This window comes from Paramormyrops kingsleyae, chromosome 18, assembly GCF_048594095.1.
Source record: "Paramormyrops kingsleyae isolate MSU_618 chromosome 18, PKINGS_0.4, whole genome shotgun sequence".
NCBI classification, from domain to species: Eukaryota; Metazoa; Chordata; class Actinopteri; order Osteoglossiformes; family Mormyridae; genus Paramormyrops; species Paramormyrops kingsleyae.
The window spans coordinates 19,471,938-19,496,651 of NC_132814.1; the positions used below are offsets into that span (position 1 = coordinate 19,471,938).

General features: G+C 49.6%; 1 protein-coding gene across 1 annotated transcript in view; it reads right to left on the reverse strand.

Moving 5' to 3' along the window:
• slc2a4rg (SLC2A4 regulator) overlaps positions 1-24,714 on the reverse strand; it is a 32,862-nt gene that overhangs the window by 3,309 nt on the left and 4,839 nt on the right. Inside the window, exons 3-6 of the mRNA XM_023799004.2 lie at positions 6,353-6,453; positions 5,288-5,529; positions 1,839-1,939; positions 1,138-1,405 (exon numbers count right to left, since the gene is read on the reverse strand). Of these exons, the coding sequence (XP_023654772.1) occupies positions 1,138-1,405; positions 1,839-1,939; positions 5,288-5,529; positions 6,353-6,453 (712 nt within the window). The remainder of the gene's footprint in view (positions 1-1,137; positions 1,406-1,838; positions 1,940-5,287; positions 5,530-6,352; positions 6,454-24,714) is intronic.

Genomic DNA, 24,714 nt, shown 5'->3' on the forward strand with positions numbered 1-24,714 from the left:
CCTTTAAATACCACCGAGGGGGGCTGCCAGGAAATACTGACTCCGCTCTCGCTGTGCACGAAGCGGGGGCATGCGGGGGCGTGCGGGGGAACAGCTGCCTGAAACACACAGCGCAGGCTTGCATGAGCATGGGGGGGGCGCGCCAGGGGGAGGTGGGGGAGAGCCTCGCGGGCACGGCCGCACTCCTACACGGGCAGGTTGCTATAGAGACACACGCTGGAAATTCTGAAGTCTCTCGCGGTAACCGGAGCACCAATCAGAACGGCCGGTCCGTTCGCCTCGCGTGAATGTAAATGCGGCGGTAACGGGCGAAGGGCCAAACTGACGGGTCCCTAAAGCGAGCGGCACTCCAAAGATCGCCACGCTAATCAGTGACGTCACTGAAGGCAGCTGAAAAGCACAGAATAAAAACACAATGACACTTAAACATTAGCAGAGATCATCGTTATTTCACCTTGGAGCAGTCTGAACGTTTTAAGTCATGCGTTACAGTACAGTGTCAAAGTCAAAAGAAATGTTTAAACTTATTCATCTGGGTAGTAAGTGAACTTTTGCTCAGAGCAAAAACCGCAATTTAGCATTAGAACTTGTGGAAATTAAGAGCAACACAATAAAAACTATTAAGAATTTTTTCTGTTCCCCAAAAAGTCACTGATATCGAGTGGACTGAATAAGCCCACAGTGTGCAAACTGTCCTCTTTGCATTTGACACTAAAACTATCTAAATTATATTTAAAAAAAAAAAAATACAACCTTTGAGAGGGAGATTGCATTTAAAAAGGCGGTTCACCCATGGTCTTCCTCGGTGGGGTGAAATGATCAAGCTTGGGTACCACAAACCCGGGCGGGGGGGGGGGGTCTTACCATCTTTGAGGTTTTATATTCTTTTATTTGGTAAGTGACTTTAAATTAAAAACGCACATTAATAAGCTGAATGTCCCAGCAAACAGCTGCTTCGAAACCAGGGCTAAATATGCCAAAGGAGGAGGAAAATTTCGTAAACTAAATTTCCATTCCTTTTTTATAGCACAGAAATCAGAGGATCGACTAAATCAGGTTAAAAGGCCGACAATCAGAATCCGTGAAACATGAAACCCAAGATTAAACGGTTACCCTCTCCGGTGGGGAGCCCATTACCTGGTAGGCGTGGTCAGTGCGAATGTGGCAGAGCGTGGAGGGTGCTGATTGGCTGAGAGGGGTGGGGCAGGGCGGGCACCGCAGGGCGATGTGCGCTGGCTCAGAGTGGGGCAGCTCGGGCACCGGAAAGACAGGGGGGGCTGTGGCGGTGGTAGGAGAGGTGGGAGTCAAGTTGGACAGCCCCTCCGACAGCGTGTCCATGTTCACCTCGATCTCTGAGTAGTAAAAGTCCTCCTCGCCGTCGCTGTAGTCTGAGTCGCCGTTCCGCCTGGGGGCGGGGCAAGAAGACACCCTGTACTGAGAATTCTGGGAAGACTGCAGGTCAACACTAAGCACCTGTGTCTGACTCCATCAGTTGTTGGTTTGAACTGAGTCATTAAACTGATATTCTTACAATGGGACCCCCAGTGTATCTGAAAAGCTCAACTGCAAGAGAGCACCCCCCCCCCGAAGGGTGCATCTGGTGGTAACAAATTCCATGAGCTGTCCATTTCCGGTCACGTCATCCTTTGGCCAACAGGTGGCGTCAGTGTTCAGCTTCATTACTCAAAGTGCTCGCAGGAGGAAGGCAGAGATGGAGGCTAGTCGAAAACTTCGCAGGGAAACTCACCGCCACGCCTAGATTTTCCCTTTTAAATTAGGCTGCTTGGACGATTGGTAATGTTTGCCTCCCCAGACACCCGAAAGGCAGACAGTCTCACCCCAGGTGGACGGTGCGGATGTGCCTCTGTATTCCTGAAGAGGTGCTGAGGACCTTCTCACAATTCTTCCACAAACACTTGAACATCACCTTCATGGAATTCTGCAAGACAGAAATGAAAGTCGCAAACCTCCCGCTTACAATTGTCAGCCCTCTCCATGTGATTGCTGTGAATCAATTCTGGTTATGACCACTAGGTGGCACAGTGGTTGAGGCAATGGACCCATAACCTAATGGTTCCAAGGTCAGGAGCAGCCCGTGTATTGAGGCTTTCTAACTGGACACCTCCGACAAATCCTGCTCCTTAAACGGGATGAAACTAAGCTGTTTCAGATAAACAGATAGGTAATATGCCGTCAAAGAGCTAATTCAGTAGCAAACTGGACTGCTGTGAAATAAAACATTTCAACTGGTTAAACAAAAAAAAAATCTAAAGAATGCTGCCTTTCAGACAATTGCACCAAGAGGTCACGAGATTTAAAAACATTTAAAACAAAAGTTAATATATATGCAAATTATTAACCGTAGTTGAAGAGGCCCAGTAAAAAAAAAAACGCAGCTAAACGGAAAAGTCACAATGATAAGCCGCCATTCTCCGGAAGGTTCCGGAGCGAGGCCGCGCAGCGTGTCCGAGAGTTTAATTGGGCGTGTTTACTCAGGCCGGTGTGCTCGTTAACGATTAACGGCGCGCTCACCACGCACACGGAGCCTGGTGCTGATGCCATCACGCAAGACGGCAACCCTGCCCCCCCCCCCCCCAACTTCAGGGCCACCAATGGCTCAAAATAAGTATGTGTGTGGGGGGGGGGGGGATAGCACCCCTGTCGAAAATGTAGCCTGTGAAAATAGAAACCTGATACAAAGTCAGACCGGACAAAGTCCCACAGACAGACCCTGGCAGCACCACTTTCCGCTCTGTGGTGCTTGCGGTAAATCTCAAAACAAACAGCCTGTCATGACACAGAGCCTCTAGCTGCCCCCACCTCTCCCCGCCCCACCCTCTAAACACCCAGCACCTTCTCCCGTCCTGCCGACTCGTCGAGGGGACACCCACAGCTGCCAGACAACAGCCAATGGGCACACCCCCCTTTTGGTGAGAGGCCATCAAAAAAGTGCATCTGATTTTGGCACAGTTACAGGAAACAGCCAGCATCTCCGACGAGAAATTCGGTGGGCGTGGCCATATTGTTTTCCAGAACCGCTCAGTCAGTAAGAAGAAGAAAAAATCAACAGAACTGGTTTACCTGCTTCTAGTTTAACCCCGTCTGCGCCAGGCAGGGCCGCTCACTGCTGAAGGCTGTGCTCTGTGCCATCAGAGTACGGATGCGTCAGATAAGGCTCAGACATGGGGGCTCGTGTTTGTGCAGAGGGAGAAGCGCATCCATGGAGCTGCACCCAGGGCCCTGGATTCGACACTCTGGCCTCAGGACCAAAGACCCAAGATACAGGACCCAGGACTCACAACCCTAACCTTATGACTCAGAAAACAGAACCAATGACCCAAGACCTAAGCCCCAGAATCCAAGACACATAACTCAAACCCAGAACCAAAGGCCCAAGATCTAAGACCAAGAACCAAAGAACCTAGACCCAACACATAAAATCCAGGACACGGGAAGCGGGTCCTGGATTTTTCACATCTAACTGAAACTTGAATCTGCATTGCAATCAAGGCTCTGCATTAATGGACATGCAAATACACACATATGTCCTGGACACAGAAAACAGAATTTGTTTTTATTTTCTCTCTTTATTTCTGACAATCATGACCTCGACCATCCTAGGATGATTCGCTGGCTGCAACAAGGGTTTTTTAAACAAAAGATTATTTAGCTACAGGTTCTTGCCTCAGAATGAAAACAGAGCCATTTCACAATAAAATGATTATCGTAAAAGACAAGCAGGTCCATGTCTCCAATTGGTCAAATACCGTAAAATTATAATGCTATTAATACATAACGTATTATGAAATTAAATATTTTCTGTGGCTCGTACTTCTGAATTCATAATGAGGGGATTAAATTGGCTTTTAAAGTCACGCTGGAATGCAGAAATCAGCCCTAACGAGATTTTACCACGGCTGTTTTCGATTAATTTGCTCACATCTCACGGTGAGCTCCTTACACGTTCATTATCTGCGGTCACAAGACAAGGCCCCAAAACAGGTTCTGAGAAACACCAGTATTTATAGGAGGCCACAACTCGTCCATGGGTTCTGTGGTCGCGACACTCGCACAAAGAGCGCGGCTGTTTGCAAAGGGAGAGGCCTGTGGATGTGTGCACCAGACAGAAATTATACCTCGGCTAGGCTGGATGAGGACCATGACTGCTCCTATTTTGACTCCATGTACGCCAACCTGAGATTGTACACGTCTCTGTTTTTTTTTTTGGGGGGGGGGGGGCAGAGTTTGCCTTCTGCACATGACAGAAACCACAACTGCACGGCAAAATGTCAAAGGAGTGGGGATCTAGGGCACTGACACTCTGAGGTGACGAGGGTACGGAGTGAAGGGGGGGGGGGGCTGAGAATGCAGGGTCAGTCAGTCCTTGGGGCAATTGGGGGTTAAGCCCCAAGCTCAGCTCAAACTTAGCTCACTCTGCCTACCACAGGATTTGAACCAGCTACCTTCTTAACATGTGCACATGTCCTAACCCCGGAGACACACCCCTCCCCCGCACAGTGGGCTGGGGCCCCTTCCATTGGGATTGTCTACCCACTGCCCCTCCTACCTCCTTAACCTCCATCTCCCCGAACTCCACCCACCCCTGAACAGATATTTATTTGTTTTCATCTGCCAGGCCCAAATTGAAACAATACCATTTAATTACAGTCATTAACGAAAAGCAGACAATTCACAATTAACCTCTTGCCTTTCAGCGACAAGGAGAAGCTTGGAATATGTGAAAAAGGTGAATACTGCATCAACAAGAGCCATATATATGCCATAATATTACAGGCCAAGTTATTTATGAATAACTGAGTGCAATACAAAGCAAATATATCATATGCATAATCTTTAAATCTTTTATTTATTTTACACTGTGTTTGACTTGTGTCATGTGTGTAATTATGTATGCGTTAATGCAACTTTTGTTACAATTTATGCTACTAAATTTTGTTGCACTTATGTGACGAACTTGCCCAATGACACGTATGAGTCCTTCATCCAAGATATTTACTAAAAACAGAAAACGTGTCTGTTAAGTCCCAGAGCCAGTGCGAAGAAGAAGCGGTGCGTTCTACACCTCTTCTAGCACCTTCATTTCTACAGTCTCCTCGGTATCATAGCAACCACTTTTCAATAAGAAAGTTCAATGACCACAAGGTCACACCTCTAGATCACACCCAAGCTTACTGTACACCTCCCAGCAGCTAGATTCAAGGTGGCCTCAGTCACATCCCCGACAGTCACATCCCCGACAGTCACATCCCCGAATTGCCTGGGGTACCTTGCGTTTTCTGGGGATGGGGTCCTCAAATAAGAAGTGTGTGGTCTCAGACTCCTCCGTGTTGTCCTCCCCCTGAGAAGGCAGCAGGAAGCCCTTGCTGACGTCGTTGGACAGCGGTGGAGATGGCGTGGAGGGCACCGACTGGTCACTGGCGTCCCAACTCCAATTCCCACTGGTGGAACTGCTGTAGCTGGCAGAGAGACACTCCTTCCAGCCCCTGCTGGCAGGTTCCGGTACTGCAGCTAGAGGAGAGCAAAAGGCGACACGTGGGCGAGGGTGTCGGTGGAAGTTTGCATGTGTAAGGGTTAGGGTTAGGCTTAGGCTTAGGGTTAGGCTTAGGGTTAACTTTTATCTATACTAATTAGGATAAATTATTAAAAACTGCCAAAGTATTTCCCTGTGATGGATGGCTGGCTGGATAAATGCTGAATTGCAGTATTTATCTTACGCACATTCTAAAACATGAGAAATGGTACAACTAAACATATAAAATTAAAAACTATATTAGAAACATTTGAAGTTATAAATTAAGCATTTAACTGAACTCCACGTCCTATGATTAGGGGGGAGAACCCAGTGCCCCGTGGGGATAATATGCACACAGTGCAGAGACGGGATTTGACCCCATGTCATGTGAGATTCCTCCTGGTACTCAGCTCCTCGCCACAGTGCAGAGACGGGAGCTTCCACATTTTTTTTTAAATCACGATATAAATTAATCGAAGTAATACTGAACCTATCCAGAGATAAATCCCGTATCTGCCTAGGAAGATGGGTCTAGGGAGTGACAGCTGTGAAGAAAAGCCATGTTAGGTGAGCCGGTGGATTTGCATGTCAGAGACGGAGAATTTTGTTTTGGTTGGATATCATCCGGAAAAAAAAGTGAAAAACACTGCAGAGGGTGGTGTGGCACTCGGACGGACGAGGAAAGCCGAACGCGAGCTCAAGGCTAGCAGGAGCGCAGCTGTGAAACCGAGATCGCGGCATCACTTTATAAACTCAGCAGCTACAGGGAAACACCCACTGAAGAGAAGACGGCCAATCAGCCGGGAGGGGCGGGACTACCTGGGGTCCCAGGGGTGGTGTTGAGGACCATGGGGCTGCTTGACAGAGACGTGAGCACCGCGGCAGCCATCACCTCCTTGTCCGCATGACCCGCTGCCTTCCTGTAGGACGACAGGAACATGGTAAGGGCACGTGCGAAACAGAAGAAAGAGGGATGGAGAGAGGCGTGGGGAAAACAAGTGTCGGAGACAGGATGGTCGTCACCATCGACATCCACCCGAGCAGGTGGGATCCCTGCCCACAGGAGACAATCCTCACCGACGCCAACGAGGGCCGGGGCCAGACTTACGGCAGCCTCGGAAAGGCCCGGAAAGGCCCGGCTCGGTGATAAACAGGACGGCTGATATATTTATCCAGTCTTTTCTATTTGTTTGTTGCCAGTGATGGAAAATTCCAGAAACGTAATAAATAGTTCTGTCGGTCCCTAGTGCGCTCCCTCTCACTTCCTCCCTCAAGCAGCATGAAAACAGGCTGCGCTCTCCCACCCGGACCCTTCAGCCGGGGCGGGGGGGGGGGGGGCTGTTTGTTTATGGGGGAGGGGGGTTAAGATGGTGGCTGTAATAGCAAATTGTGATCCTACAGTACAAGGCTACTTGCTGGGGGTGATCAGGCCATCATAAGGGGAGGGAGGGAGGGGAAGGGGAAGGGAGAGGGAGAGAGAGAGAGAGAGAGAGAACATAGTGGCCAGCCTTGGATGCAGAGGGATTCTCCCACCATCTTGGATTAACCACTCAGTTCCATTTGATTCAATTCAAGTGCTGTAGTTGTGCTAAATGTATAAAGCATCAAGTGACCAATACATTTCCTTATATGTAAAGAAAATACTGCAATAACTAAGACTGACCCTTCTTCTGACCACTTGTGCAGGACCTGGGGGATGGGAGGGGCTCGGCAAGCGTGCACCCTGCACGGGACACCAGCTCATTGCAATTTAAAGATGCTGACCCTGCATAGCACAAGCGTGTACGGAACATGGGTGGATTACCCTGACTGTGTGTCTTTGGACTGCAACATGAGGAGAACACGCAAACTCCAAACACACAGAGCGGAGGTGGGATTCGAACACAGCCCTGGTGGCGTGAGTCAACAGCGCCACTCGCTGAGCCAGCCCCCATCCGTCCCTGATGAAGAAAACTACAGAGTTCCTCTTTTCCTGGTTCCATTTGGCATCTGGGGGAGAGGCGCACACACACACACACACACACACACACACACACACAGATTAGGTATCTATATCGTTGTGGGGACTCTCCATTCATTTTTATGGGCAAAACCCTACTCCCAACAATGACAACCTTAACTCCAACCCAGCGATAACCATTACAGATCATTATAAAACTGAGGTTTCCCTTGCAGGGAACGGAAAAATGTCCCCACAAAAAAAAGTATCAGGTTTTTATCACATTGTGGGGACACGCACACACACTCCAGGGCCTACAGCACCCCACCCACGGCCCACACGGCACGGAGAGGTGAACCAGGAGGTCTCCACATTAAAGGGGAAGCACTGCTTTTTTAAAAAAAAAATAAAACACACAGCACCCGTGCCCAGCCATGTTACATAAGCGGACACCCGCCCCTCCCCCCACAAAGCCATAACAGCATCCTCGTCCTCCATATACGGAAGGGGGGGGGGGGTCACACAGACGGGTCCCGCAGCATTGGGAGTGAACGACCCTCTGTAGGTCCCGCCCGCCCACTGGCCCTCTCTCTTTTCTGCGCTGTCCCTTTAAGAGATACTCGCTGGAGCCGCTTCAGCCCCCGCCCCCAGACCGCTCCACTACACAACCAGACCAAACTGGTTTGGTCCACGCTGCAGAGCCAAGCCGAGCATTTGGCAGAGCTCAGCAGAGTCTAAACGCTGCCAAAACCCTTCTTTTTTATTTTTTACTGGGTCAACTTCCAAATATCACACAAAACAAGGGCCGGCCCAGCAGCCGACTGCGCAGCGGATAAATAAAATATAAATAATTTTAAAATGCCAACGCCACAGTGTACTGTTCTGTGAAAGCAACCCCCCCTACCCAGCCCCCCGGCGCCGTGCCTGCGTCCCACTCCGGGTTTCACACACACACACACAGCCTCTAATATCTCGTGCGTTTTTAAAACTTTTTCCTTGTGGGGGAGGAAAAAAAAGCAGCAACCTGAGACATGCAGCCTGCGGAGGGAACCGGGACGGAGCACGTGGGGGGGACGGCGGCCGGGCGCACCGCCGAGAGAGAGGCTGACAAAAAAAGGATTAAGAAAATTAAAAAACCAAAAGATGACGTGTGGACGCCCTGGAGGTCCTTGGCCGGAACGCCTGACAGGGTGTCACATCGCCCCGTGTTCTGGAGTCAGCCACGCATGCGTAACCGAGGCATCGTTTCCGTGCCAACTGCCCGCGGAACTCGCACGGCGACGGAACCCAACTTAAAGGCCTTCGCTGTAAATCAAACTCTGTTAAAACAGCTCGCGGGCGATTCGATGATGCTGACACGTCCCCCGAGAGTCCACTAGCGCCCCCAGCCTGCTTTTCTTTATCTAAGTGAAGCCAAGCCCCCACCCACTCACTCCAGCCAGCCCCCCACAGATCCTCCAACACTGAGCTGCTGCAACTGCCAGCAACTCCCCTGAGGTCTCAGCACCCCCCCCAGGCTAAATGATAGTCTACGCCGTGTGTGCGTGCACGCCTGCAGAGATTTCCAGTACTCATTCACTTAGCATGCTTTTACTTTTGCCATTGTTTGCTGCATTCATTCTAAAGTTAATCATAATGCACATTTTATGCCCCATTCCTTCAAACACCCATTCTTCACTTCCTGCTAATGTGTGTTTTTTTTAACCTCTTTCAAGGACTCAATCTTCAGTTTCACTCAGTGCCTATTTACAGTCTCACTCTGTAGAGTACTCATTGTATACCATTGTTTTGAGTACTCATCCTTCAGTTTCTCTAAATGTGTAAATACTGCTCCAGTTACACTAAGTGTATATTTTATGCAGTATTCATTCTTCAAGTTCTCCCAATATGCATGTACCATTTAACTTTTTCAGAGACTTCATTGTGAGCAAATCTTTTCAGTGCTCATTCTTCAGTGTCACTGTGTGTGTTTACTGTTTCACTCTGTGGAGTACTCATGCCATTCTTTTGAGCACTCATTCTTCAGTTTTTCAAAATGCGCATATACTACCCCATTCCTTTGAGTACTCAATCTTCTTTTGCACTCGGCATGCATTTATCGCATAATCCTGTGCAGTACTCATTATTCAGGTTCTTACTGTCTATTTGCAGGGAACTCATTCTACCCAGTTCTTCTGGGTACTCATTCTTCAGTGTCACAGCATGTCTTTACTGTCTCGCTGTGTGGAGTACTCATTCCATGCCATTCTTCCGAGTACTCGTTCTGTGAAATTACCGCCGTCTACACACCATGCCGTGTGATGGACGCCCCCCCTTTCTGTCTTAATGGTGGGAGCTCTTGCTGAGACTCGTCCTCCCCTTTTAAAGCCAACAGCGCAGATCCGCTCTGTCCGCGTGGGCAGGGATACGCTTGGCTCGGGCTGGAACACAGGAAATCGGCTTCGATGAAAACGGACAAAACAAAAGGCCAGAAAAAAAGAAAAACGGTGTAGGCTGAGAGCCGCAGGACGCTGTGGACTGCTGCGAGATGTTTGAGCGGCTGCAGGGAGAGACACACACCAGCACGACCCTGAGGGGGTGTGTGTGTGTGGGGGGGGGCAGGGGGCGGTCTGAAGTGCAGGCCTGGATGCTTTCTCCCATGCTGGGGATCACTAGGGCTTCAGACGACCAACACGGGGATTGAATCAACATCCACGCGGTTCCCCTCACGCGAACACACCCGTCAGTCCTGTTCCTGGAAACGCACATGAAAAGCCAGGCCCATTCGGACATTTCTGTCTACTCGGTGTACGAGAAAAAGCTTCCCTCGGCAAAAAGCCCCGCGTGGCATTCCAGCGATTTCCGGATCCCACTCTGGCCGCAAAGCCTCGGCGATTAAACCGATGCTTAACCCTGGATTCGCAGCGCCGGGAATGCACTTTCCCCGGATTGAGTGCTCTGGTCCACCCTCTAGAGTCCGGATCCAGTTAAGCGAGGCGGCCTGGCCTGGCAGAGGAAGCGAAGGGCAGGAGACGGGCAGCCGCCAGGGTGCGAGCTCGGGCAGGCAGAGAGGAGCACTGCCACTGCAGCACCCCGCCCCCCCGCCCCGCGGCTGTGAGTGTCAGGCGATAGCCAGCTTAAGTAAACAAGCCAGCCGGCGCGAGATAGGCCTCCTGAGGCGTGGGTTGATTAAGCAGCTGCGCTCTCATTGGCTGGAGTGCTGCCAGTGGCCCGCGAGCAGGCAGCCGGGTAACAGGCGGGCAGGCCCTGGCGCTCTGGCTGCCGCCCGAGCCCCCACAGGACGGCAATGTGCCAGCTCCCCCGCGGGGGCGGGGGGGGACAAAAACAAGGCCGAAAAAAAGGAAAAAAAAAACAAAATCCGAAATGGGCGGCGACAAACTGGCCAATGGGAGCCGAGCACTGCCACCTACCGCAGGTGTGTATGTCTGAGCGCAGACACGGACTGCGTCGTGTCACCTACCCCCCACCCCGTCCCCCCTCCAGCTATTTCTCTAAAAGTGGCCGGAGAGCCTCCTAAATTCAGCAATAACTTTATTCTGCAGCCCAAAAAGACCAAACAAACATCATGTGCACGAAAATCAGGCATGCCGGGCAAACTTATAACAGCTGCTAACGCATGCCGATGTTGTTCTCAGAGAAATAAAAAGAGGAATGAAAGCAGAGAGAATGATCAAAAGAGAGAGAGAGGGTGGGGGCTAAAGGAGAGGCTTGGGACCGCTATGAGGCCCCCATTAAGCTCAGCTTGGCTGGCAGAGAAAGGAGGATCAGAGTTAAGCAAGCAGGACAACCCAAGAGCTCCACTGACTGCCACACCCATTTTTGACCCGCCCACTTTTGGCTCCTCCCATTTCCCCAGAGACAAAGGCGGAGCTTCTTTGCAAACGAGAGCCCTGATTGGACCACAGGCAACTGCGATGGTCCACTAAACATCAGCATTGCTTCTATTAAGGAAGTGTGTTGTCTGACCCACATCTGCAAACAAGTATATATAAATAAATATTCAAGATTAAAAAATGACAGCAGCACCCACCCATAATATTTTTGAAGAATAAATAACAGGTGATGATATTGGTAATTTTTTTGCATTATTTTTTTTTGCTGTATATTGCTGTATACCGTTATTTATATAACCCATTTGAGCTATTTATATTAACGCACGTCGTTTTGGAGTGCCGCCCCACCAGTGAGTGTTCATGCCGGTATCCTCGGGGGCTCTCCGGTTACCCCCCCCCCCCCACATTCCAAAGACGTGCCGTCCCAAACTTCCAAGCCCTCCCCCACCCCCCCTCCAGGCCACGTGCCCAGCGCATGCTCTTGCACCTACCGGACATACAACCCACGTTTCCCAAGGTCGCCCACAAACCCCACCCCCCCGACCCCAACACGCGCCGTGTCACGTAAGGGGGTGTGGATGAACTGATCCCTTAATTCCCGATATAAACAAATAAACACCGATTTCTTTACGTGTTCTCTCAACTTGTAAACTGCATGTTATTCTCGAGGCCCGGAACCTGGACACTATCTGGCCAAATCGAGACACATTATATGTCGGGTCTAAAAGCAAGACCGTTACAGCCCGTGATGACGTCTCACGTTATACACGGCGTCCCGTAAGCTGATAATGTTTACCTTCAGGGGGCTGTGCAAAGTCCCACAGTCAGGCGCCCCCCCTCGGGGAAACACGGCGCTATATTTAACGAGCAGCTCGGGTTACTGTCACGCCGCACCTCGAACGCATCCGTCACGCCGGAGCCGCATCTGACTCGGGGGGGGTCGGGGCTATGGGTTCCCCGGCAGCTGTACTAACCCCTGCAGAGGAAAGTGTGACACGGAACGCACGTTCCCTGAGAAGATGGTCTCTCCTCTACAGTCAAACAGAAAGGACCGGGACACTCACATCGACTGTGGACGTTCGATCGACCGCTGAACAGGCCGGCACCTCCCAGTCCGAGACTGGCTCTGTTAAAATGACTAGTAACTTCTATATATCCGTCCATCCATCCATCTTCTGAAACCGCTTATCCTGTTCAGAGTCACGGGGGGGTCCGGAGCCTATACCGGAGGCTAAGGGGCGCAAGGCGGGGAACAACCCAGGATCACAGGACACACTCACACACCATTCAACTAGTAACTTTGGACTCCATAATCTATTTATTAATTACATACTCTGCCCCACCAATTTCATGCCAAATTTACACAATCTCTCCCCACCAATCACCGTTCTTTCATCTGTCTAAAAACGTAATCTTCACATGACGTTTATATATCGCGATATCTATACCCTATTTTTTACTTTTCATTTGCACTACGAGCAACGAGAGTGACATCTCACCTCAGTGTACGACTCCCGCGTCATGCGTCTGAATTTGACAATAACAGATCATTTGCACAAATTGCAACAGAACACCACGCAGCATCTGCATGTCACTTTGTTTTTCTCAGGGTTCCCTGCATGCACATGCACTGTTGCGCTTTATACATTTATTATATATTTCAATGTATATATCCACTGGAATGCATCTGACCATTGTCATGATCTATCTATGTGTGCATGTGTGTATGTCTATTGTCTGCATGAGTCAGAAAGTCTCGCCTGAACGTGACCATAAACCCCCCCCCCCATCTCAAAAGCACACCCAAGGAGCCACCTGATCCCAGCATCTCAGCTCAGAGGGGGGACGCCAGCCCTGTGTTTTCAGGAAGTCAGAATGTGTCACACTTTCTGGTAGAAGAGGAAGAGACGTGTCACATCGCAAACCGTCGCATCAGCAGATTTCGTGTTTTCCGGAGCACAGGTTCGGTCCTTTTCGGCACCAAGAGCTCAACCTAAAATAAAAAAAAAGTACAGCTGCATTCTTTGGACGCCGAAAGCTTGGGAGTAGCAGTGTGTTGCCGTTTACTGGAGCTGGAGGCTTGCGAAAGGACCACAGTTAGCCAGGAAAGGCAGATTTTCTGACGTGATGGTACAATGCATCTTTTGCAGCCCTCTGGAGGGAGTGCAGCCAAGGTGGGGACCAATAGCAGTTATTTTCCGCATTTTGCCCCCTTCAGAAGATATTACCCTGTACTACAGTGCAAACATTCAAGGCAACGGCTGATGATGTTGACACTGGTACCAAATTTATCACTAGTGCTGCTAGAAACATTATGTGGTAAACTGCTGTTACTATAATCACGACTGTCATTACTCTCCCACTAATACTAGGATTAGTACTTCTGTTCCTATTATCTTGTCACTAGTCCCCATACCTGTTGAAACCAGTTTATTTGCACCTCCTAGTGCTGACAGTGTCTTTCTAGCTGTCAGTCTGGAGGCTTTGTGCTACAAAGTGTCATTTCCCCCCCGATGTGTGTGAGCAGACACTGAAATTAAGGGGGGTGGCCCTGCCGCCACACCTGAAGAAAGTCATTCATGGCTTCTCTCTCTCCCCAGGTCCGTGTTTAAGGAGATCCATCCAGCCAATCAGGGCCCACATACAAATCCACCTCGACCAATGATGTGTTAGTGCCACCCCCTCCAGCTCCCAAGCTGAGACACCCCATCTCCCTGCACTAAAGAGGCCTGCTTAAGGGTCCAAGTGAAGTGCACCTTGGGGCACGATGGGGTCGAGGGTGCTGCTCTCCCCCCTCGTTGCAGGGACAGCATGGTGGGGAGGGGGGGGGGCATCCCTGGGGGAATACGCGTTACTCTCCCTCCTCGCTGTCCCACTGCGCTCCTTCTCTATCCTGCCCTCGGGCTACACTCTTCCCCTCCCCCACCCCTAATTATAGCAACTGCCCCCCAACCCCTTCCCACTCCCCCCCATGTTACATAATACCTCTCCACGGTGCAGATTACGCACCCCCCCCCCCCCCCTGCTAGTCCACAGCCAGGCCGGTTTTCCGCCTGTCTTCAGCCAACACGCAGCTCCTGAGCGGGATTTAAAGGCAGGAGGGGGCGGGTTAGTTCTTGGCCAGGCCGCCACGCAGGGTTTTGTGGGAAAGAAAAGCAGGGCCGATATGAGACACAGATGGGCGGCTGTTTGTGATGAAAAAGAGGGGAATAGATGCTGCTTTTCCCTCCAAATTTAAGCCACCCCCTCCAAAAAGCCCCATCTACAGCTGTACTAAAGCCGCGACAGGCCCTGATCCGGGGGACAGCTTACATAATCAGTCACAGAATGCTGTAATGCTCCCCACCAGCAGGAAGTCAAGTGGAAACTGGAAAAATAAGCCACAAAACCTTTTTTTAAATAAAAAAAAAAAACACATGTATCAAAGCCTCAAGGTTAAACTGTAACTATGGAAACGGGCTGACCAATGAAAACAGATTAGCTACGTGACCGCGGGCGCCCGTTTCAAAGTGACCAAAAGACCTCACCTGCTCAGACCTGCGCGCTCTGGCGCACACGCGCTACCATGACATGGCATTCACATGTCTTTATAGTAACTTGCAAATTCTGTAACATTCTATCCAACTTTGATTATGTAATATCAACTATTAAGAATCCTAACTATTAAGAATTACTTTATTTTTACTCTGCGTTAGCTATCCTCAGCATAACAAAACAACGGTCGCAGATCACATTCAGTCACTCTCAAAGGTTATTATCTCGTTTATAAATAGCTAGGCCAGCTGAATGACGGCGTTTAAAGTGTTGGCTGGACATGGGGGGCATCGGTGTGCCGCTCCGTCACGGGGGGGGGGGGATAACCACAGAGAAGCCGCGTGAATAATTGACAGACGCCGCTCGTTATCGGAGCGCAAAGCCGGCCGTAAACAAACAGAGGGAACCGCGCCTCGCCTTAGCGCCTGGCTGCGCCGCTTCCACTGAATCACACGCGCGGAATAATAACATTCATAAGAATAAGAGACGTAAACGAAAACAGCGGCTGCCACGCATCGTGACGGGAGGCCGCGGCGTCGACGAGCGTCAGTGGCAATCGCGACTGTGACGTCATCGCGATTACGTAATACTCGGATGGGCGCTGATGATCCGTGCTTCGTAGGGACTTTCCATTACCGTTAACCTTCGCTGCCACCAAAACCTGGACGGTGAAATTCACCCACCTGCCGCAGTCACCCGTCAACAGTCGGGCCGGACAGGGGAATCAAAGGAAAATGGGGGTGCAGTGATAACCTCGTGGCTCCCATCGCAGGGGTCCCCCCTGGCCCACATCGAGCTGCACTACCCCCCCACCCCCAGGCCCTGACCCACCAGCGACGCCACTCCAGCTGTCTGCGGTTCTGCAGAACATCCCGGAAGCCGGCCTTTTTTGCAAATCGCCTGCGCTCACATGTTGCCATATTTATTACAGTACAACATTATACTCCATATTAGGTATAATACAGCCATCCATCCACCTTCTAAAACTGCCTGTCCGGTACTGGGCTGCGGTTAGCCTGGAGCCTGTCCCAGGAAGCTCAGGGGATGTGGGACACTCTGGTTGGGATGCCAGCCCAGCACAGGACACACAGACTAAGGGTACTTTTAAAGACTCCAAATCACCAAACCGGTGCAAATGGAAAGCATGAAAACTCCACGAAACAATCGAACCAGCAGCCCGGGGGGCGTAGAGAGCAGTGCCACCCACTGAGCCAAAGTAAGATGACACACTCCTATTATAAAAACATCCAACAAAGGTGAATGAAGCCCCGCGATCGCCTAACTGGGTAGCCAGGTGTTAAGCGGTAAAACGCTGGCAGGAATCCTGAGTGATGCACACGTCAGCATAAACACTCACTCCACCCACTGCAGATCACTTCCTCCCAGTAAGGCTGAACCCAGGTCGCGGAGCTGACCTGCCTCCGTTTCGGGCATCCCTTCGGCTGACTCGTGGCACGTACGTTCAAATCTGTCCCTGGAGGAAACGGGGGAGGGCTACTGGCAGTGTGTTAACGGAAGCATATGTATACATTAGCTGGATTTTTTTTTTTATTTACTATTTGCTTCCTCATTTTTGCTAAAGAGGTGGCATCAAAGTCGCGCTCCAGAGTAAATAAGTCCGACTGGAAGCATAAAGTTTAAACACGGCTTTTTGCAGGAGATGAGCACGTTTTCCGCCGAAGTCACCCTCATGTGACGAAGAGTCACGATCGTCTGCGAGTGCCTGTTATTTCAGTAAAGGGGGAAATAATCCACAGATGGCTGCCTTTTTTATACAGAACGGGTGGATTTAACGGCACGTACGTAAACACGTTAGTAAAATGCCATGCATATCTTTGAAGGAGCTCGACCAGTTTCCGGGTCCGGATCCGAAATCATATATAAAGTCGGCATTTGCACGGCGGTGCTGCTGTGATACAGCGATAAAAAGAAAACTGAAGCCTTTTTTTATTTCCTTCCTTGTTTCATTGATTAACCGCAGACTACGTAGTACACTTTAACTGAAACATATAGGCCTATAACAGAAAAGTAATCATGATAATAAAATTAAACATATTTAACATGCGGTTTGCAGGCGTCTAACGCGGTTTATTCGAGCCCTCAGACTGCAGCCGCAAATGTGATTTTCTTCAAACCTCGTTTCTTCCTGAAATTGCAGGCTCACTTAAGCCTTTCCCTTAGTTTCCTGTGTTTGTCAAACACAAACGTGCCATTTCGCTATTTCCCAACATGTATTTTTTTCAATTTTTTTTTATTAGGGAGACGTTTCCAAAACGAGACTAACTCAGCAAAGGGCATTTTAATCACCCTCACAAGGCCGACCCTAACATCCCGACCGACGTTTTAAACTTTACGATCTTCTTGTACATCAAAAGCCTTAGAGCCCCCCCCTGTCTTATTTCCAAGCTAAAACTGACGGCGTTGCCCTGAAACATTATACGGCGGTCACAATCATTATTTAAGGGAATATATCTTCACTCATTTGAGAATTACACTCTGCTTCTTTAGAGTCCACACCACATGCTTTCAATTACTATGTGTCCTGAGCTGTTAAGTGCTGATAAGGGGAAAATAACATGTTTTGTTTTAAATTACAGACACCCGACGGGCTGCACCGAGATCCTATGTTCCCACTCCGGTGAGCATGTGCAGTATATCACAGGGGGGCACCATAGGCTACTGAAAGGTATACGGCAAATATCACGACGATCACGCACACAGGTACTGGAACTACTGTGGCTGACTTTGATCCAGAAAAGTTAGAAAGTCAGAACCCAGACTGTTATCGAGTAGCTGGTTGGTGCTGGTGTTTGTGAATCCGAACCAGAGAGATGTACACGGGGAAGGGTAACGTGGTTAACAGTTTAGAGATCAGCCTTTCCAAACCGGCTAGTAAGTGTAAAGCTTGGGAGCCCAATTTCACGCTGCCGCAGTGTGCGTGTGTGTGTGTCTGTCTGTGTCTGTGTCACCACTCAGGCTTATTTTAAAGCCATCCAGAGACATACCATGCCATGTCTTGAGCAAACAACGATTCTGGCACCCGGGGGGGGTAACATACCCCACTGAACACCAGGGAGTAAATGCTGGTAATGTATGTATAATAATTAAAATATGTACTTAAAAAAAGTAATGTATCATTTCATTCCTGCCTGAAATGGTGTGCTGGGTTGTTGGGGGGGGGGGTGGGGGGGATGAGTGCTGCATGGAGCCGGCCAAATTCAGTCAGCTTAGATGTTTGTGTGACAATCTATGGAGCTGGATGATCCCCGGAGTGAGTTAGTGAGTGAGTTAGTGAGTGAGTTGTCCTTCATTATTTATTAATAACCGCCTGTATCAAAAGTGGATTTATACTCGGATCAAGGTTGCCCACAGTTACTCGTGACAGGAGCCATAGATAAGATGAGTATTAAGTGTATAAACAAATAGGTTTTCGGGATGGGCCTCATCATTGCCGTCCCCGTCGTCATGTGACCGCCCCAGTCCACTAAGGAAGCCCCGCGACGCAGTCATGTGACCGCCCCAGTCCACTAAGGAAGCCCCGCGACGCAGTCATGTGACAGCAGCCCACGATCCATCAATGCCGGTTCCAGAGCAAACAACACGACTAGGGCCGGATTATTTTTATGGCTCTCCCAAAAAAGGCCACTGGCTTCTCTCGAATAAATTCTCCTTCCATTTCAAAAGGGGGCCGGGGTCCCGAGCAGGGTAAGAGATGGGCAGCGCTAATCAGCGTCAAATCACGGCGAAGAAGGAGGCGGCAACACTATCAGAGGCCGCAGAGCACCCTGTGTGTGCTGCACAAGAAGCCGGGAATGCTCCTCCTGGGAGTTATCAACGGCAATAAGATATGGAGCAATTATCCACAACCGGAGTGAAAAGTTCAAAGAGGCTGGCCGCGTTGCCCCGCCCCCACCCCACATTTTTGTGCTCTGCTGCTGGCAGACCGGATTCTACCAGGCTGAAGCCACGGTGGAGGATCTACAGAACAGCTCTCCATCTGGGGAGACGGAAAGCCCCTGATCAGAATCCTTTATGGGTTTCTTCGTTCCTCCCACAAACTGTTTTTCATTGCTTTGCCAAAAACAGAGGAATACCTGCCATATTTGTACACGTACCCACAGTACTGCAACAGACGCATTTCACACAGCGACACTAACAGAACTTCCAAGGTAATCTCTCAAGCTAACCTGGACCCAGAAAGGAAAGTCCGTACATTTGGCCTTTAAGGAAAAACTCGTGTGAGAGACACACTGACTCTGGTATGAATTCCGGATTTTACACACTGTGTCGCTTTTATCTGCCTCATAAACTGGCCTTTTACAATCCCGACTTTTAACAGCGTTAAGGTGCTTAATTACTGGGTCTGGATTAACTAGGTCGAGAATGTTTTATTGCAATCTTAACTTGAGTTTAGAGACAGAATAACATGCAGGGGTGCTGTAAAGGGGGGGGGGGGTGAGGTGGGGCGGGGGTTAGGACGATTCCAGGGGCCCCTGACTGACAGAGGCCCTAAAAAATGAGAGACATAAATGGAGATGGGGGCCCAGTATGATATGCTGATTACATACAGACATTTTTAGACAGATTCATCGATTTTAGAAGGTTTAACTTAAGCAGCATCCTACCTGCGTTCACTGGTACTTAAGGGTGGTTTTTAGGTAAATCACTTGGGTACGGCTATGAAAACACAGAGAAGTCAGAGCTGCAAAAAGACATTAAATATGATTCACATTAAAATCACAGAATCTGCTATTGCCACAAATTTAAATTACTATTAAGTGAAGGGGGTTCAGACAGGGGGTGCTAAAGCAGGCTCCTGCTACTGATCCTCTGGCATTCTGATTGTACTGCAATGTAAGAGCTGGAACTTTCGGATGAGAATCAGAGATTTTTACAGTCAGCCAATGAGCCAAAGACCTCATGAAGCCTAGACTTCAACATCAACTTGTCCCTAATCGAAACATCATCATCCTCATGTTTACCCAGATGTTTACCAAGATCTCTCACCCCTGAACCAACAGATGTGAGTAGACAGCATCTCCAGGAACGTGGTCTTTGTGACTCCAAAACCCACATCCCAGTGTGCCTCAGAGGTGCTTCTCACAGATGTACGGCCGACAGACACATCAGAGTAATGTCTTGACATATGTGACCAACTTCAGCAGACGAATCGAACGACCACAACCTGCCTTTTTTCAAGCTACCTAACCCAGGCATGAAGCAGAAATCCCGAAAGTCTAAGCAATGCAATGGCTTAAAATTAGACTTCAGTACAGGAAATTGATCATTCTGAACGTTGCAGAAAATGTGCGGGGAGGTCGTTTAAAATGTCCTCAGAAACATGAAGTCCCAAACACAAACATATCTGATGCTACTGAAGACCTCAACAGGGTGTATCCTACAGGGTAACTGGAATAGCCTGAGTTTAAAGGGGTAAAACATGATGTGAAACTAGGTGAAACATCAGCTGCTAGTCAGGTTATTGAAAAAAAAAGAGCTGAGACACTGAAGCCTTTCGGTACGGCTCAGAGAGACATCGGAGCATAACATCTGAGCGCTGGGGCACCAGAAAAAAAAAAAAATTCAGCGGGATTTTATTTCTAGAAAATGTGGCCCTGTCCTTTTTCTCCCTCCCCCCCCTAGAGGCATACAATTATCCTGAACAGCACATGGTAAATATAGACCTCCATTATTTATGCGAGAGGATCCGTGCCGGTCTAAACTGGCGCAGACTGTCCGAGCGATAGTAACGAGGGGTTGGAAAAGGCTTGGTGAGCACAGAAAACAGAGCAAAATACACAAACAGCAGCCTTTACTGCCTCCGCGCCTCTGTGTGGGATTAAGTCCTTTTTTCAGGCCTCACAGTACAGCAAAAAAACTCATATAAATAAGAAGAACACCACTGAACCGAAACGATAATTCAGCTGAGAAACATTACCCAATAACAGCGGAGGCCGGGTTATATTAAACGATCCTTCACAGTTATTCGGCACTCTGGGTCCAAAATCCTGTAATATTCCCATCTGCATCAATAGTGAATCCCATTGCTAGTGCAAAAGAGTATTTATGCTTCTCAAACACCACTGATATTTGCTAAAATATATCTATAATTCAGTGAGAGGCGAAGGGTAGTTGATGCTGAGTAGCTGGTGTAGACCGCGGCAGCCCTCTCGCAGACAATGTCTACATTTATTTAGTTATTTATCAGACACTTTTATCAAAACTGGCACATGACTGAGAAAGAAGGGACCAACCCCAGGGCAACTGAGGGTTAAGTGCCTGACTGAAGGGCCCAATGGTGAAATGACCCTGGGACTTGAACCCACAACCTTCTGATCATAGGCAGGAGTCCTAAACCTCTAAGCCACACAGTGACCCACACATAGCTGGTAAAATGGCCACAAATATACTGCTACAAAAACACCTCCCCCCTGGTCACATGGTACAGGACGATTACGCAAACGAAAACCACTCAGGCCAGACGACGACAGACGCGCTGGAGATGTGCGGGGTATGTTAGCCGTTACGGCCGTTAGTAGCCGGCACTGGCAAGAAGGAAGACCCCATCCCGGGCCGGTTTTCAGTCGGTGAAGCGTCCTTCATTACTGCATGAAGCGTCCTTCATTACTGCATGAGCGGATGAATGAACAGGCCTGACTCACACTACGCAGAACGACAACGCAGAACAGATGGACAGGTTTACAGAGCTTTTAGAAAAAAAGATACTAATGAAAGACAGGAGAAGGCTGCGGGGAAAACCATGGTTGTACCAGGCTAAGGGGAGAGAGACAGGAAAGGAGGACAGAAATGGATAGCGAGAGAGAAATCCTCATTTTCGCCAAAAGCAGAGCTTAGGAAAGACTCACGCTTCCAAATCGCTTTTAATGAGGTGTTGTGCAGAATGTTTAGACATGGAAAGACAGGTGAACTTCATCCCCGCAAACCGAGCAAGGCTGTTTAAGACATATTTACAAGTTTGTGGCGGAAATATGTGTTCTGTCGTTTAAAAAAACCCCGATGAACAGTATTACTAATCAGAAAAGTAGCTGGACAGAATGAATAGCATTAATTATTGCGGATTTAGTATGCAAAATATATGTAATGCAAAAAAAATACAGTCTAAATGGCAAATTATGTACAAGTACAACTAGCCTATATTTTGCATAACAAACTTACCAAAACTCTCAACCTATGTTCCGTCTCATAAAAGAAAGATAAATAGATTATGAAAACTGGAAGCTTAAACTGCCTACCAGAAAATCAGTTATCTTGGGCTGAATTTTTAAAGAACCGTTTTTATCCTCTGCCGGCTCTCTGACAAAACAAGAGACACGACTCCAGACTGTAAAACCAGATGGTGAATGTGCAGGAATTCTCCAGGTTGTCCGTGCGAAAGCAGCAGCTCTGTGGTGCAAGACTGGAAAGTGTCCAGGGACTCAATGCTGAAGGTGATAATCACTCGGGAATGTCTTGAACATCTAGTCCACTGTGGATGTTCCTCCACATGGTCGCCGTGGATACCGGCGGAACCACAAATGGCCCCCATTCAACGGGAGTGGAGCCCAAGCCCACATGGCTCTGGAGACCGTGGCAGTTTGGTCCATGTGGGAGTGACTGCTGTTGGACCATAACTATTTCGGTTGAGTTCAGCAAATTGGGCTTGATATTCTAACTGAAATACTTGTAACAGATGAAGTAAGAAAATTTTGGGGAGGGGGGGCATCCAGTTAGATAGAGAAGTTGGGCCTTCCTGAAGAGGGGAATTACTGTGAACCCGTCCTAATCAGCTCTCCAGCCCATGCCCCCCCCCCCATCAGTGACCAGCGTATTTGTGAGGAAGGTCGAGGACAGACCTGAGAACTGAGCTCCGATTGGTGGACAGCAAGAAAGGACCTTGGGCGGGAAGCCAATCAGAACAGGGCTCAGCGGCGAGGCGACCCACAAGGGTGACCCACGAGGGGACCGACACAGTGAGGATAAGTGGGGGAGGGGGGGCAGGGTAAAAGAGGCACAGGAAGAGCCCCTAATGTCTTCAGGATGTGACAGTGCCAGTAAGGTAAACAAGTACATAAAAAATAAAATCAAATTAAACTAAATAAATGTGACAATAAGTCAGACCCCCCCACCCCGAGTACAGGGCAAGGACTATGAGTTCCTGTCTCTTTTTTGCCGATTTTAGTGACGCAAAGACCCCTGGGGAGGGAATCTAACAAAGACGCAGTAACTTTGGTAGTCAAATGCCAGCGGGGGCAGCTGACAAGCGGGGGGGCACGTCATCACAGCACGTGTACGCACGCGACGTGCATCACTTCCTGTCGGCATTGTGGCATAACGGCAAGACACGGGAGGGGGGACATCCATCTCAGAACATGGGGGGGGGGGGGGAGCAAAGGCAGGAGGCCCGAGGAGGAGAGGATGGTCCGGAGGACCAATAGGGGGGCACTGAGATCCTAATACGTTCTGGCTCTAATAACTGTCACAACAGTAATTATCATGGATTATATAAGTGCATTAGTCTGGTTATGGGACTCATAAAATGTTCAGCTGGGCTGCACAAGATGTTTCCTCTCAAGCGGGGAGAGGGGACCTTCTCGCAGAGCCGGGCCGCGGGCAGGCAGCCAAGGCAACACGATCCGGCCGGGACGGCCTCGCCCAGCGCCGCACGCATGCGCCCGCCCGCCCACCCGCCCACGGACCCGGCCTCGGCCTCAGGAAGGCCACCAGAGAGCCCCCCAGGCAGGAGCGGCTCTCCCCGCCTCCTGACACCCCTCCAGGCCCTGCTGACTCCATACCCGAAATTAAAGACTCATCGCTACTGTCCCACCACTAAAACGGGGGGGCGATCGCTGGACTGACCAGTATCCGTTGCCGGCGATTAGAGCTCCATGCCAGGGAAGCTGAATAAATGTGCGAGCCAGTTATCTATGACACAATAAAGATCACCGCCGTCTGATTAAACAGCCAGCTGACTGCTAAACCCCGGCGGGTCGTCGGCAGGGACCTGCTCCCGAGACAAAAATCATTGCATGACATCGTCCGTGGCACAATTCCTGCAGAAGCGCATTTCTGAAAATCCGACTCGCAGTCTTGCAGTCCAGCGAAAATCAAAAAAGATAACGGCCCGCAGAAGCGAGGACCGCGAAAGCCAACGAAAACACTCCGCTCGCAGACGGCACAAAACAAACACGCGGGAACAAAAACTTTCCAAAACAACCGTGCGCTTGTTATAACAGATGTGGCGCCCTTTCTCCAAATCCACCGGCCCATTGTTGGTTTCAATTCTCTTTTTATAACCGAACAACAATGGAACGCTGCACTAACTGCCCACCCCCAGCCACCGCCCCCCCCCCCCCGCCACCCGCATTGCGGTGCGTCACGCTCCCTCCCAGCGTGACACAGGTCCGCGTTGGGCCCTCGAAACCGGTACCGCACAGAACGCCGCCTGGCCGCGGCGTGACCGGCCGAGTTTCGCTGAGCGGTGACGAATCACCGGCAGCCAAGGGCGTCTAAACGAGACATTCTGCTTCTGCTGGCTAACGAATCATAAAGTGAACAATTACATGACAAGCAGCAAAACCAGCTGCTCACTTCAACAAGAAGAAGTTTGTTTGCATCTCCTGTATTGATTTATTTATTTTTTTTCAGGCCATGTAGCTGTTTACTGAGAACTTCCTTCAACGGGGTGTGATCAGGCTCCCATGAGCGTTTCTGTGCGCTGATGTGATTTGTCATGGTAAACCAGGGCCACACTAAAGCGGTTCCTCCCAGCGGACACCCCAGTTGGGCACAACAGTGTCCCAAAATACCTCTCCGAGACCACTCTGTGTCTGTGCTGTGGTCACACTCTGACCTTTCCGTAATTATCCAATCGCTGT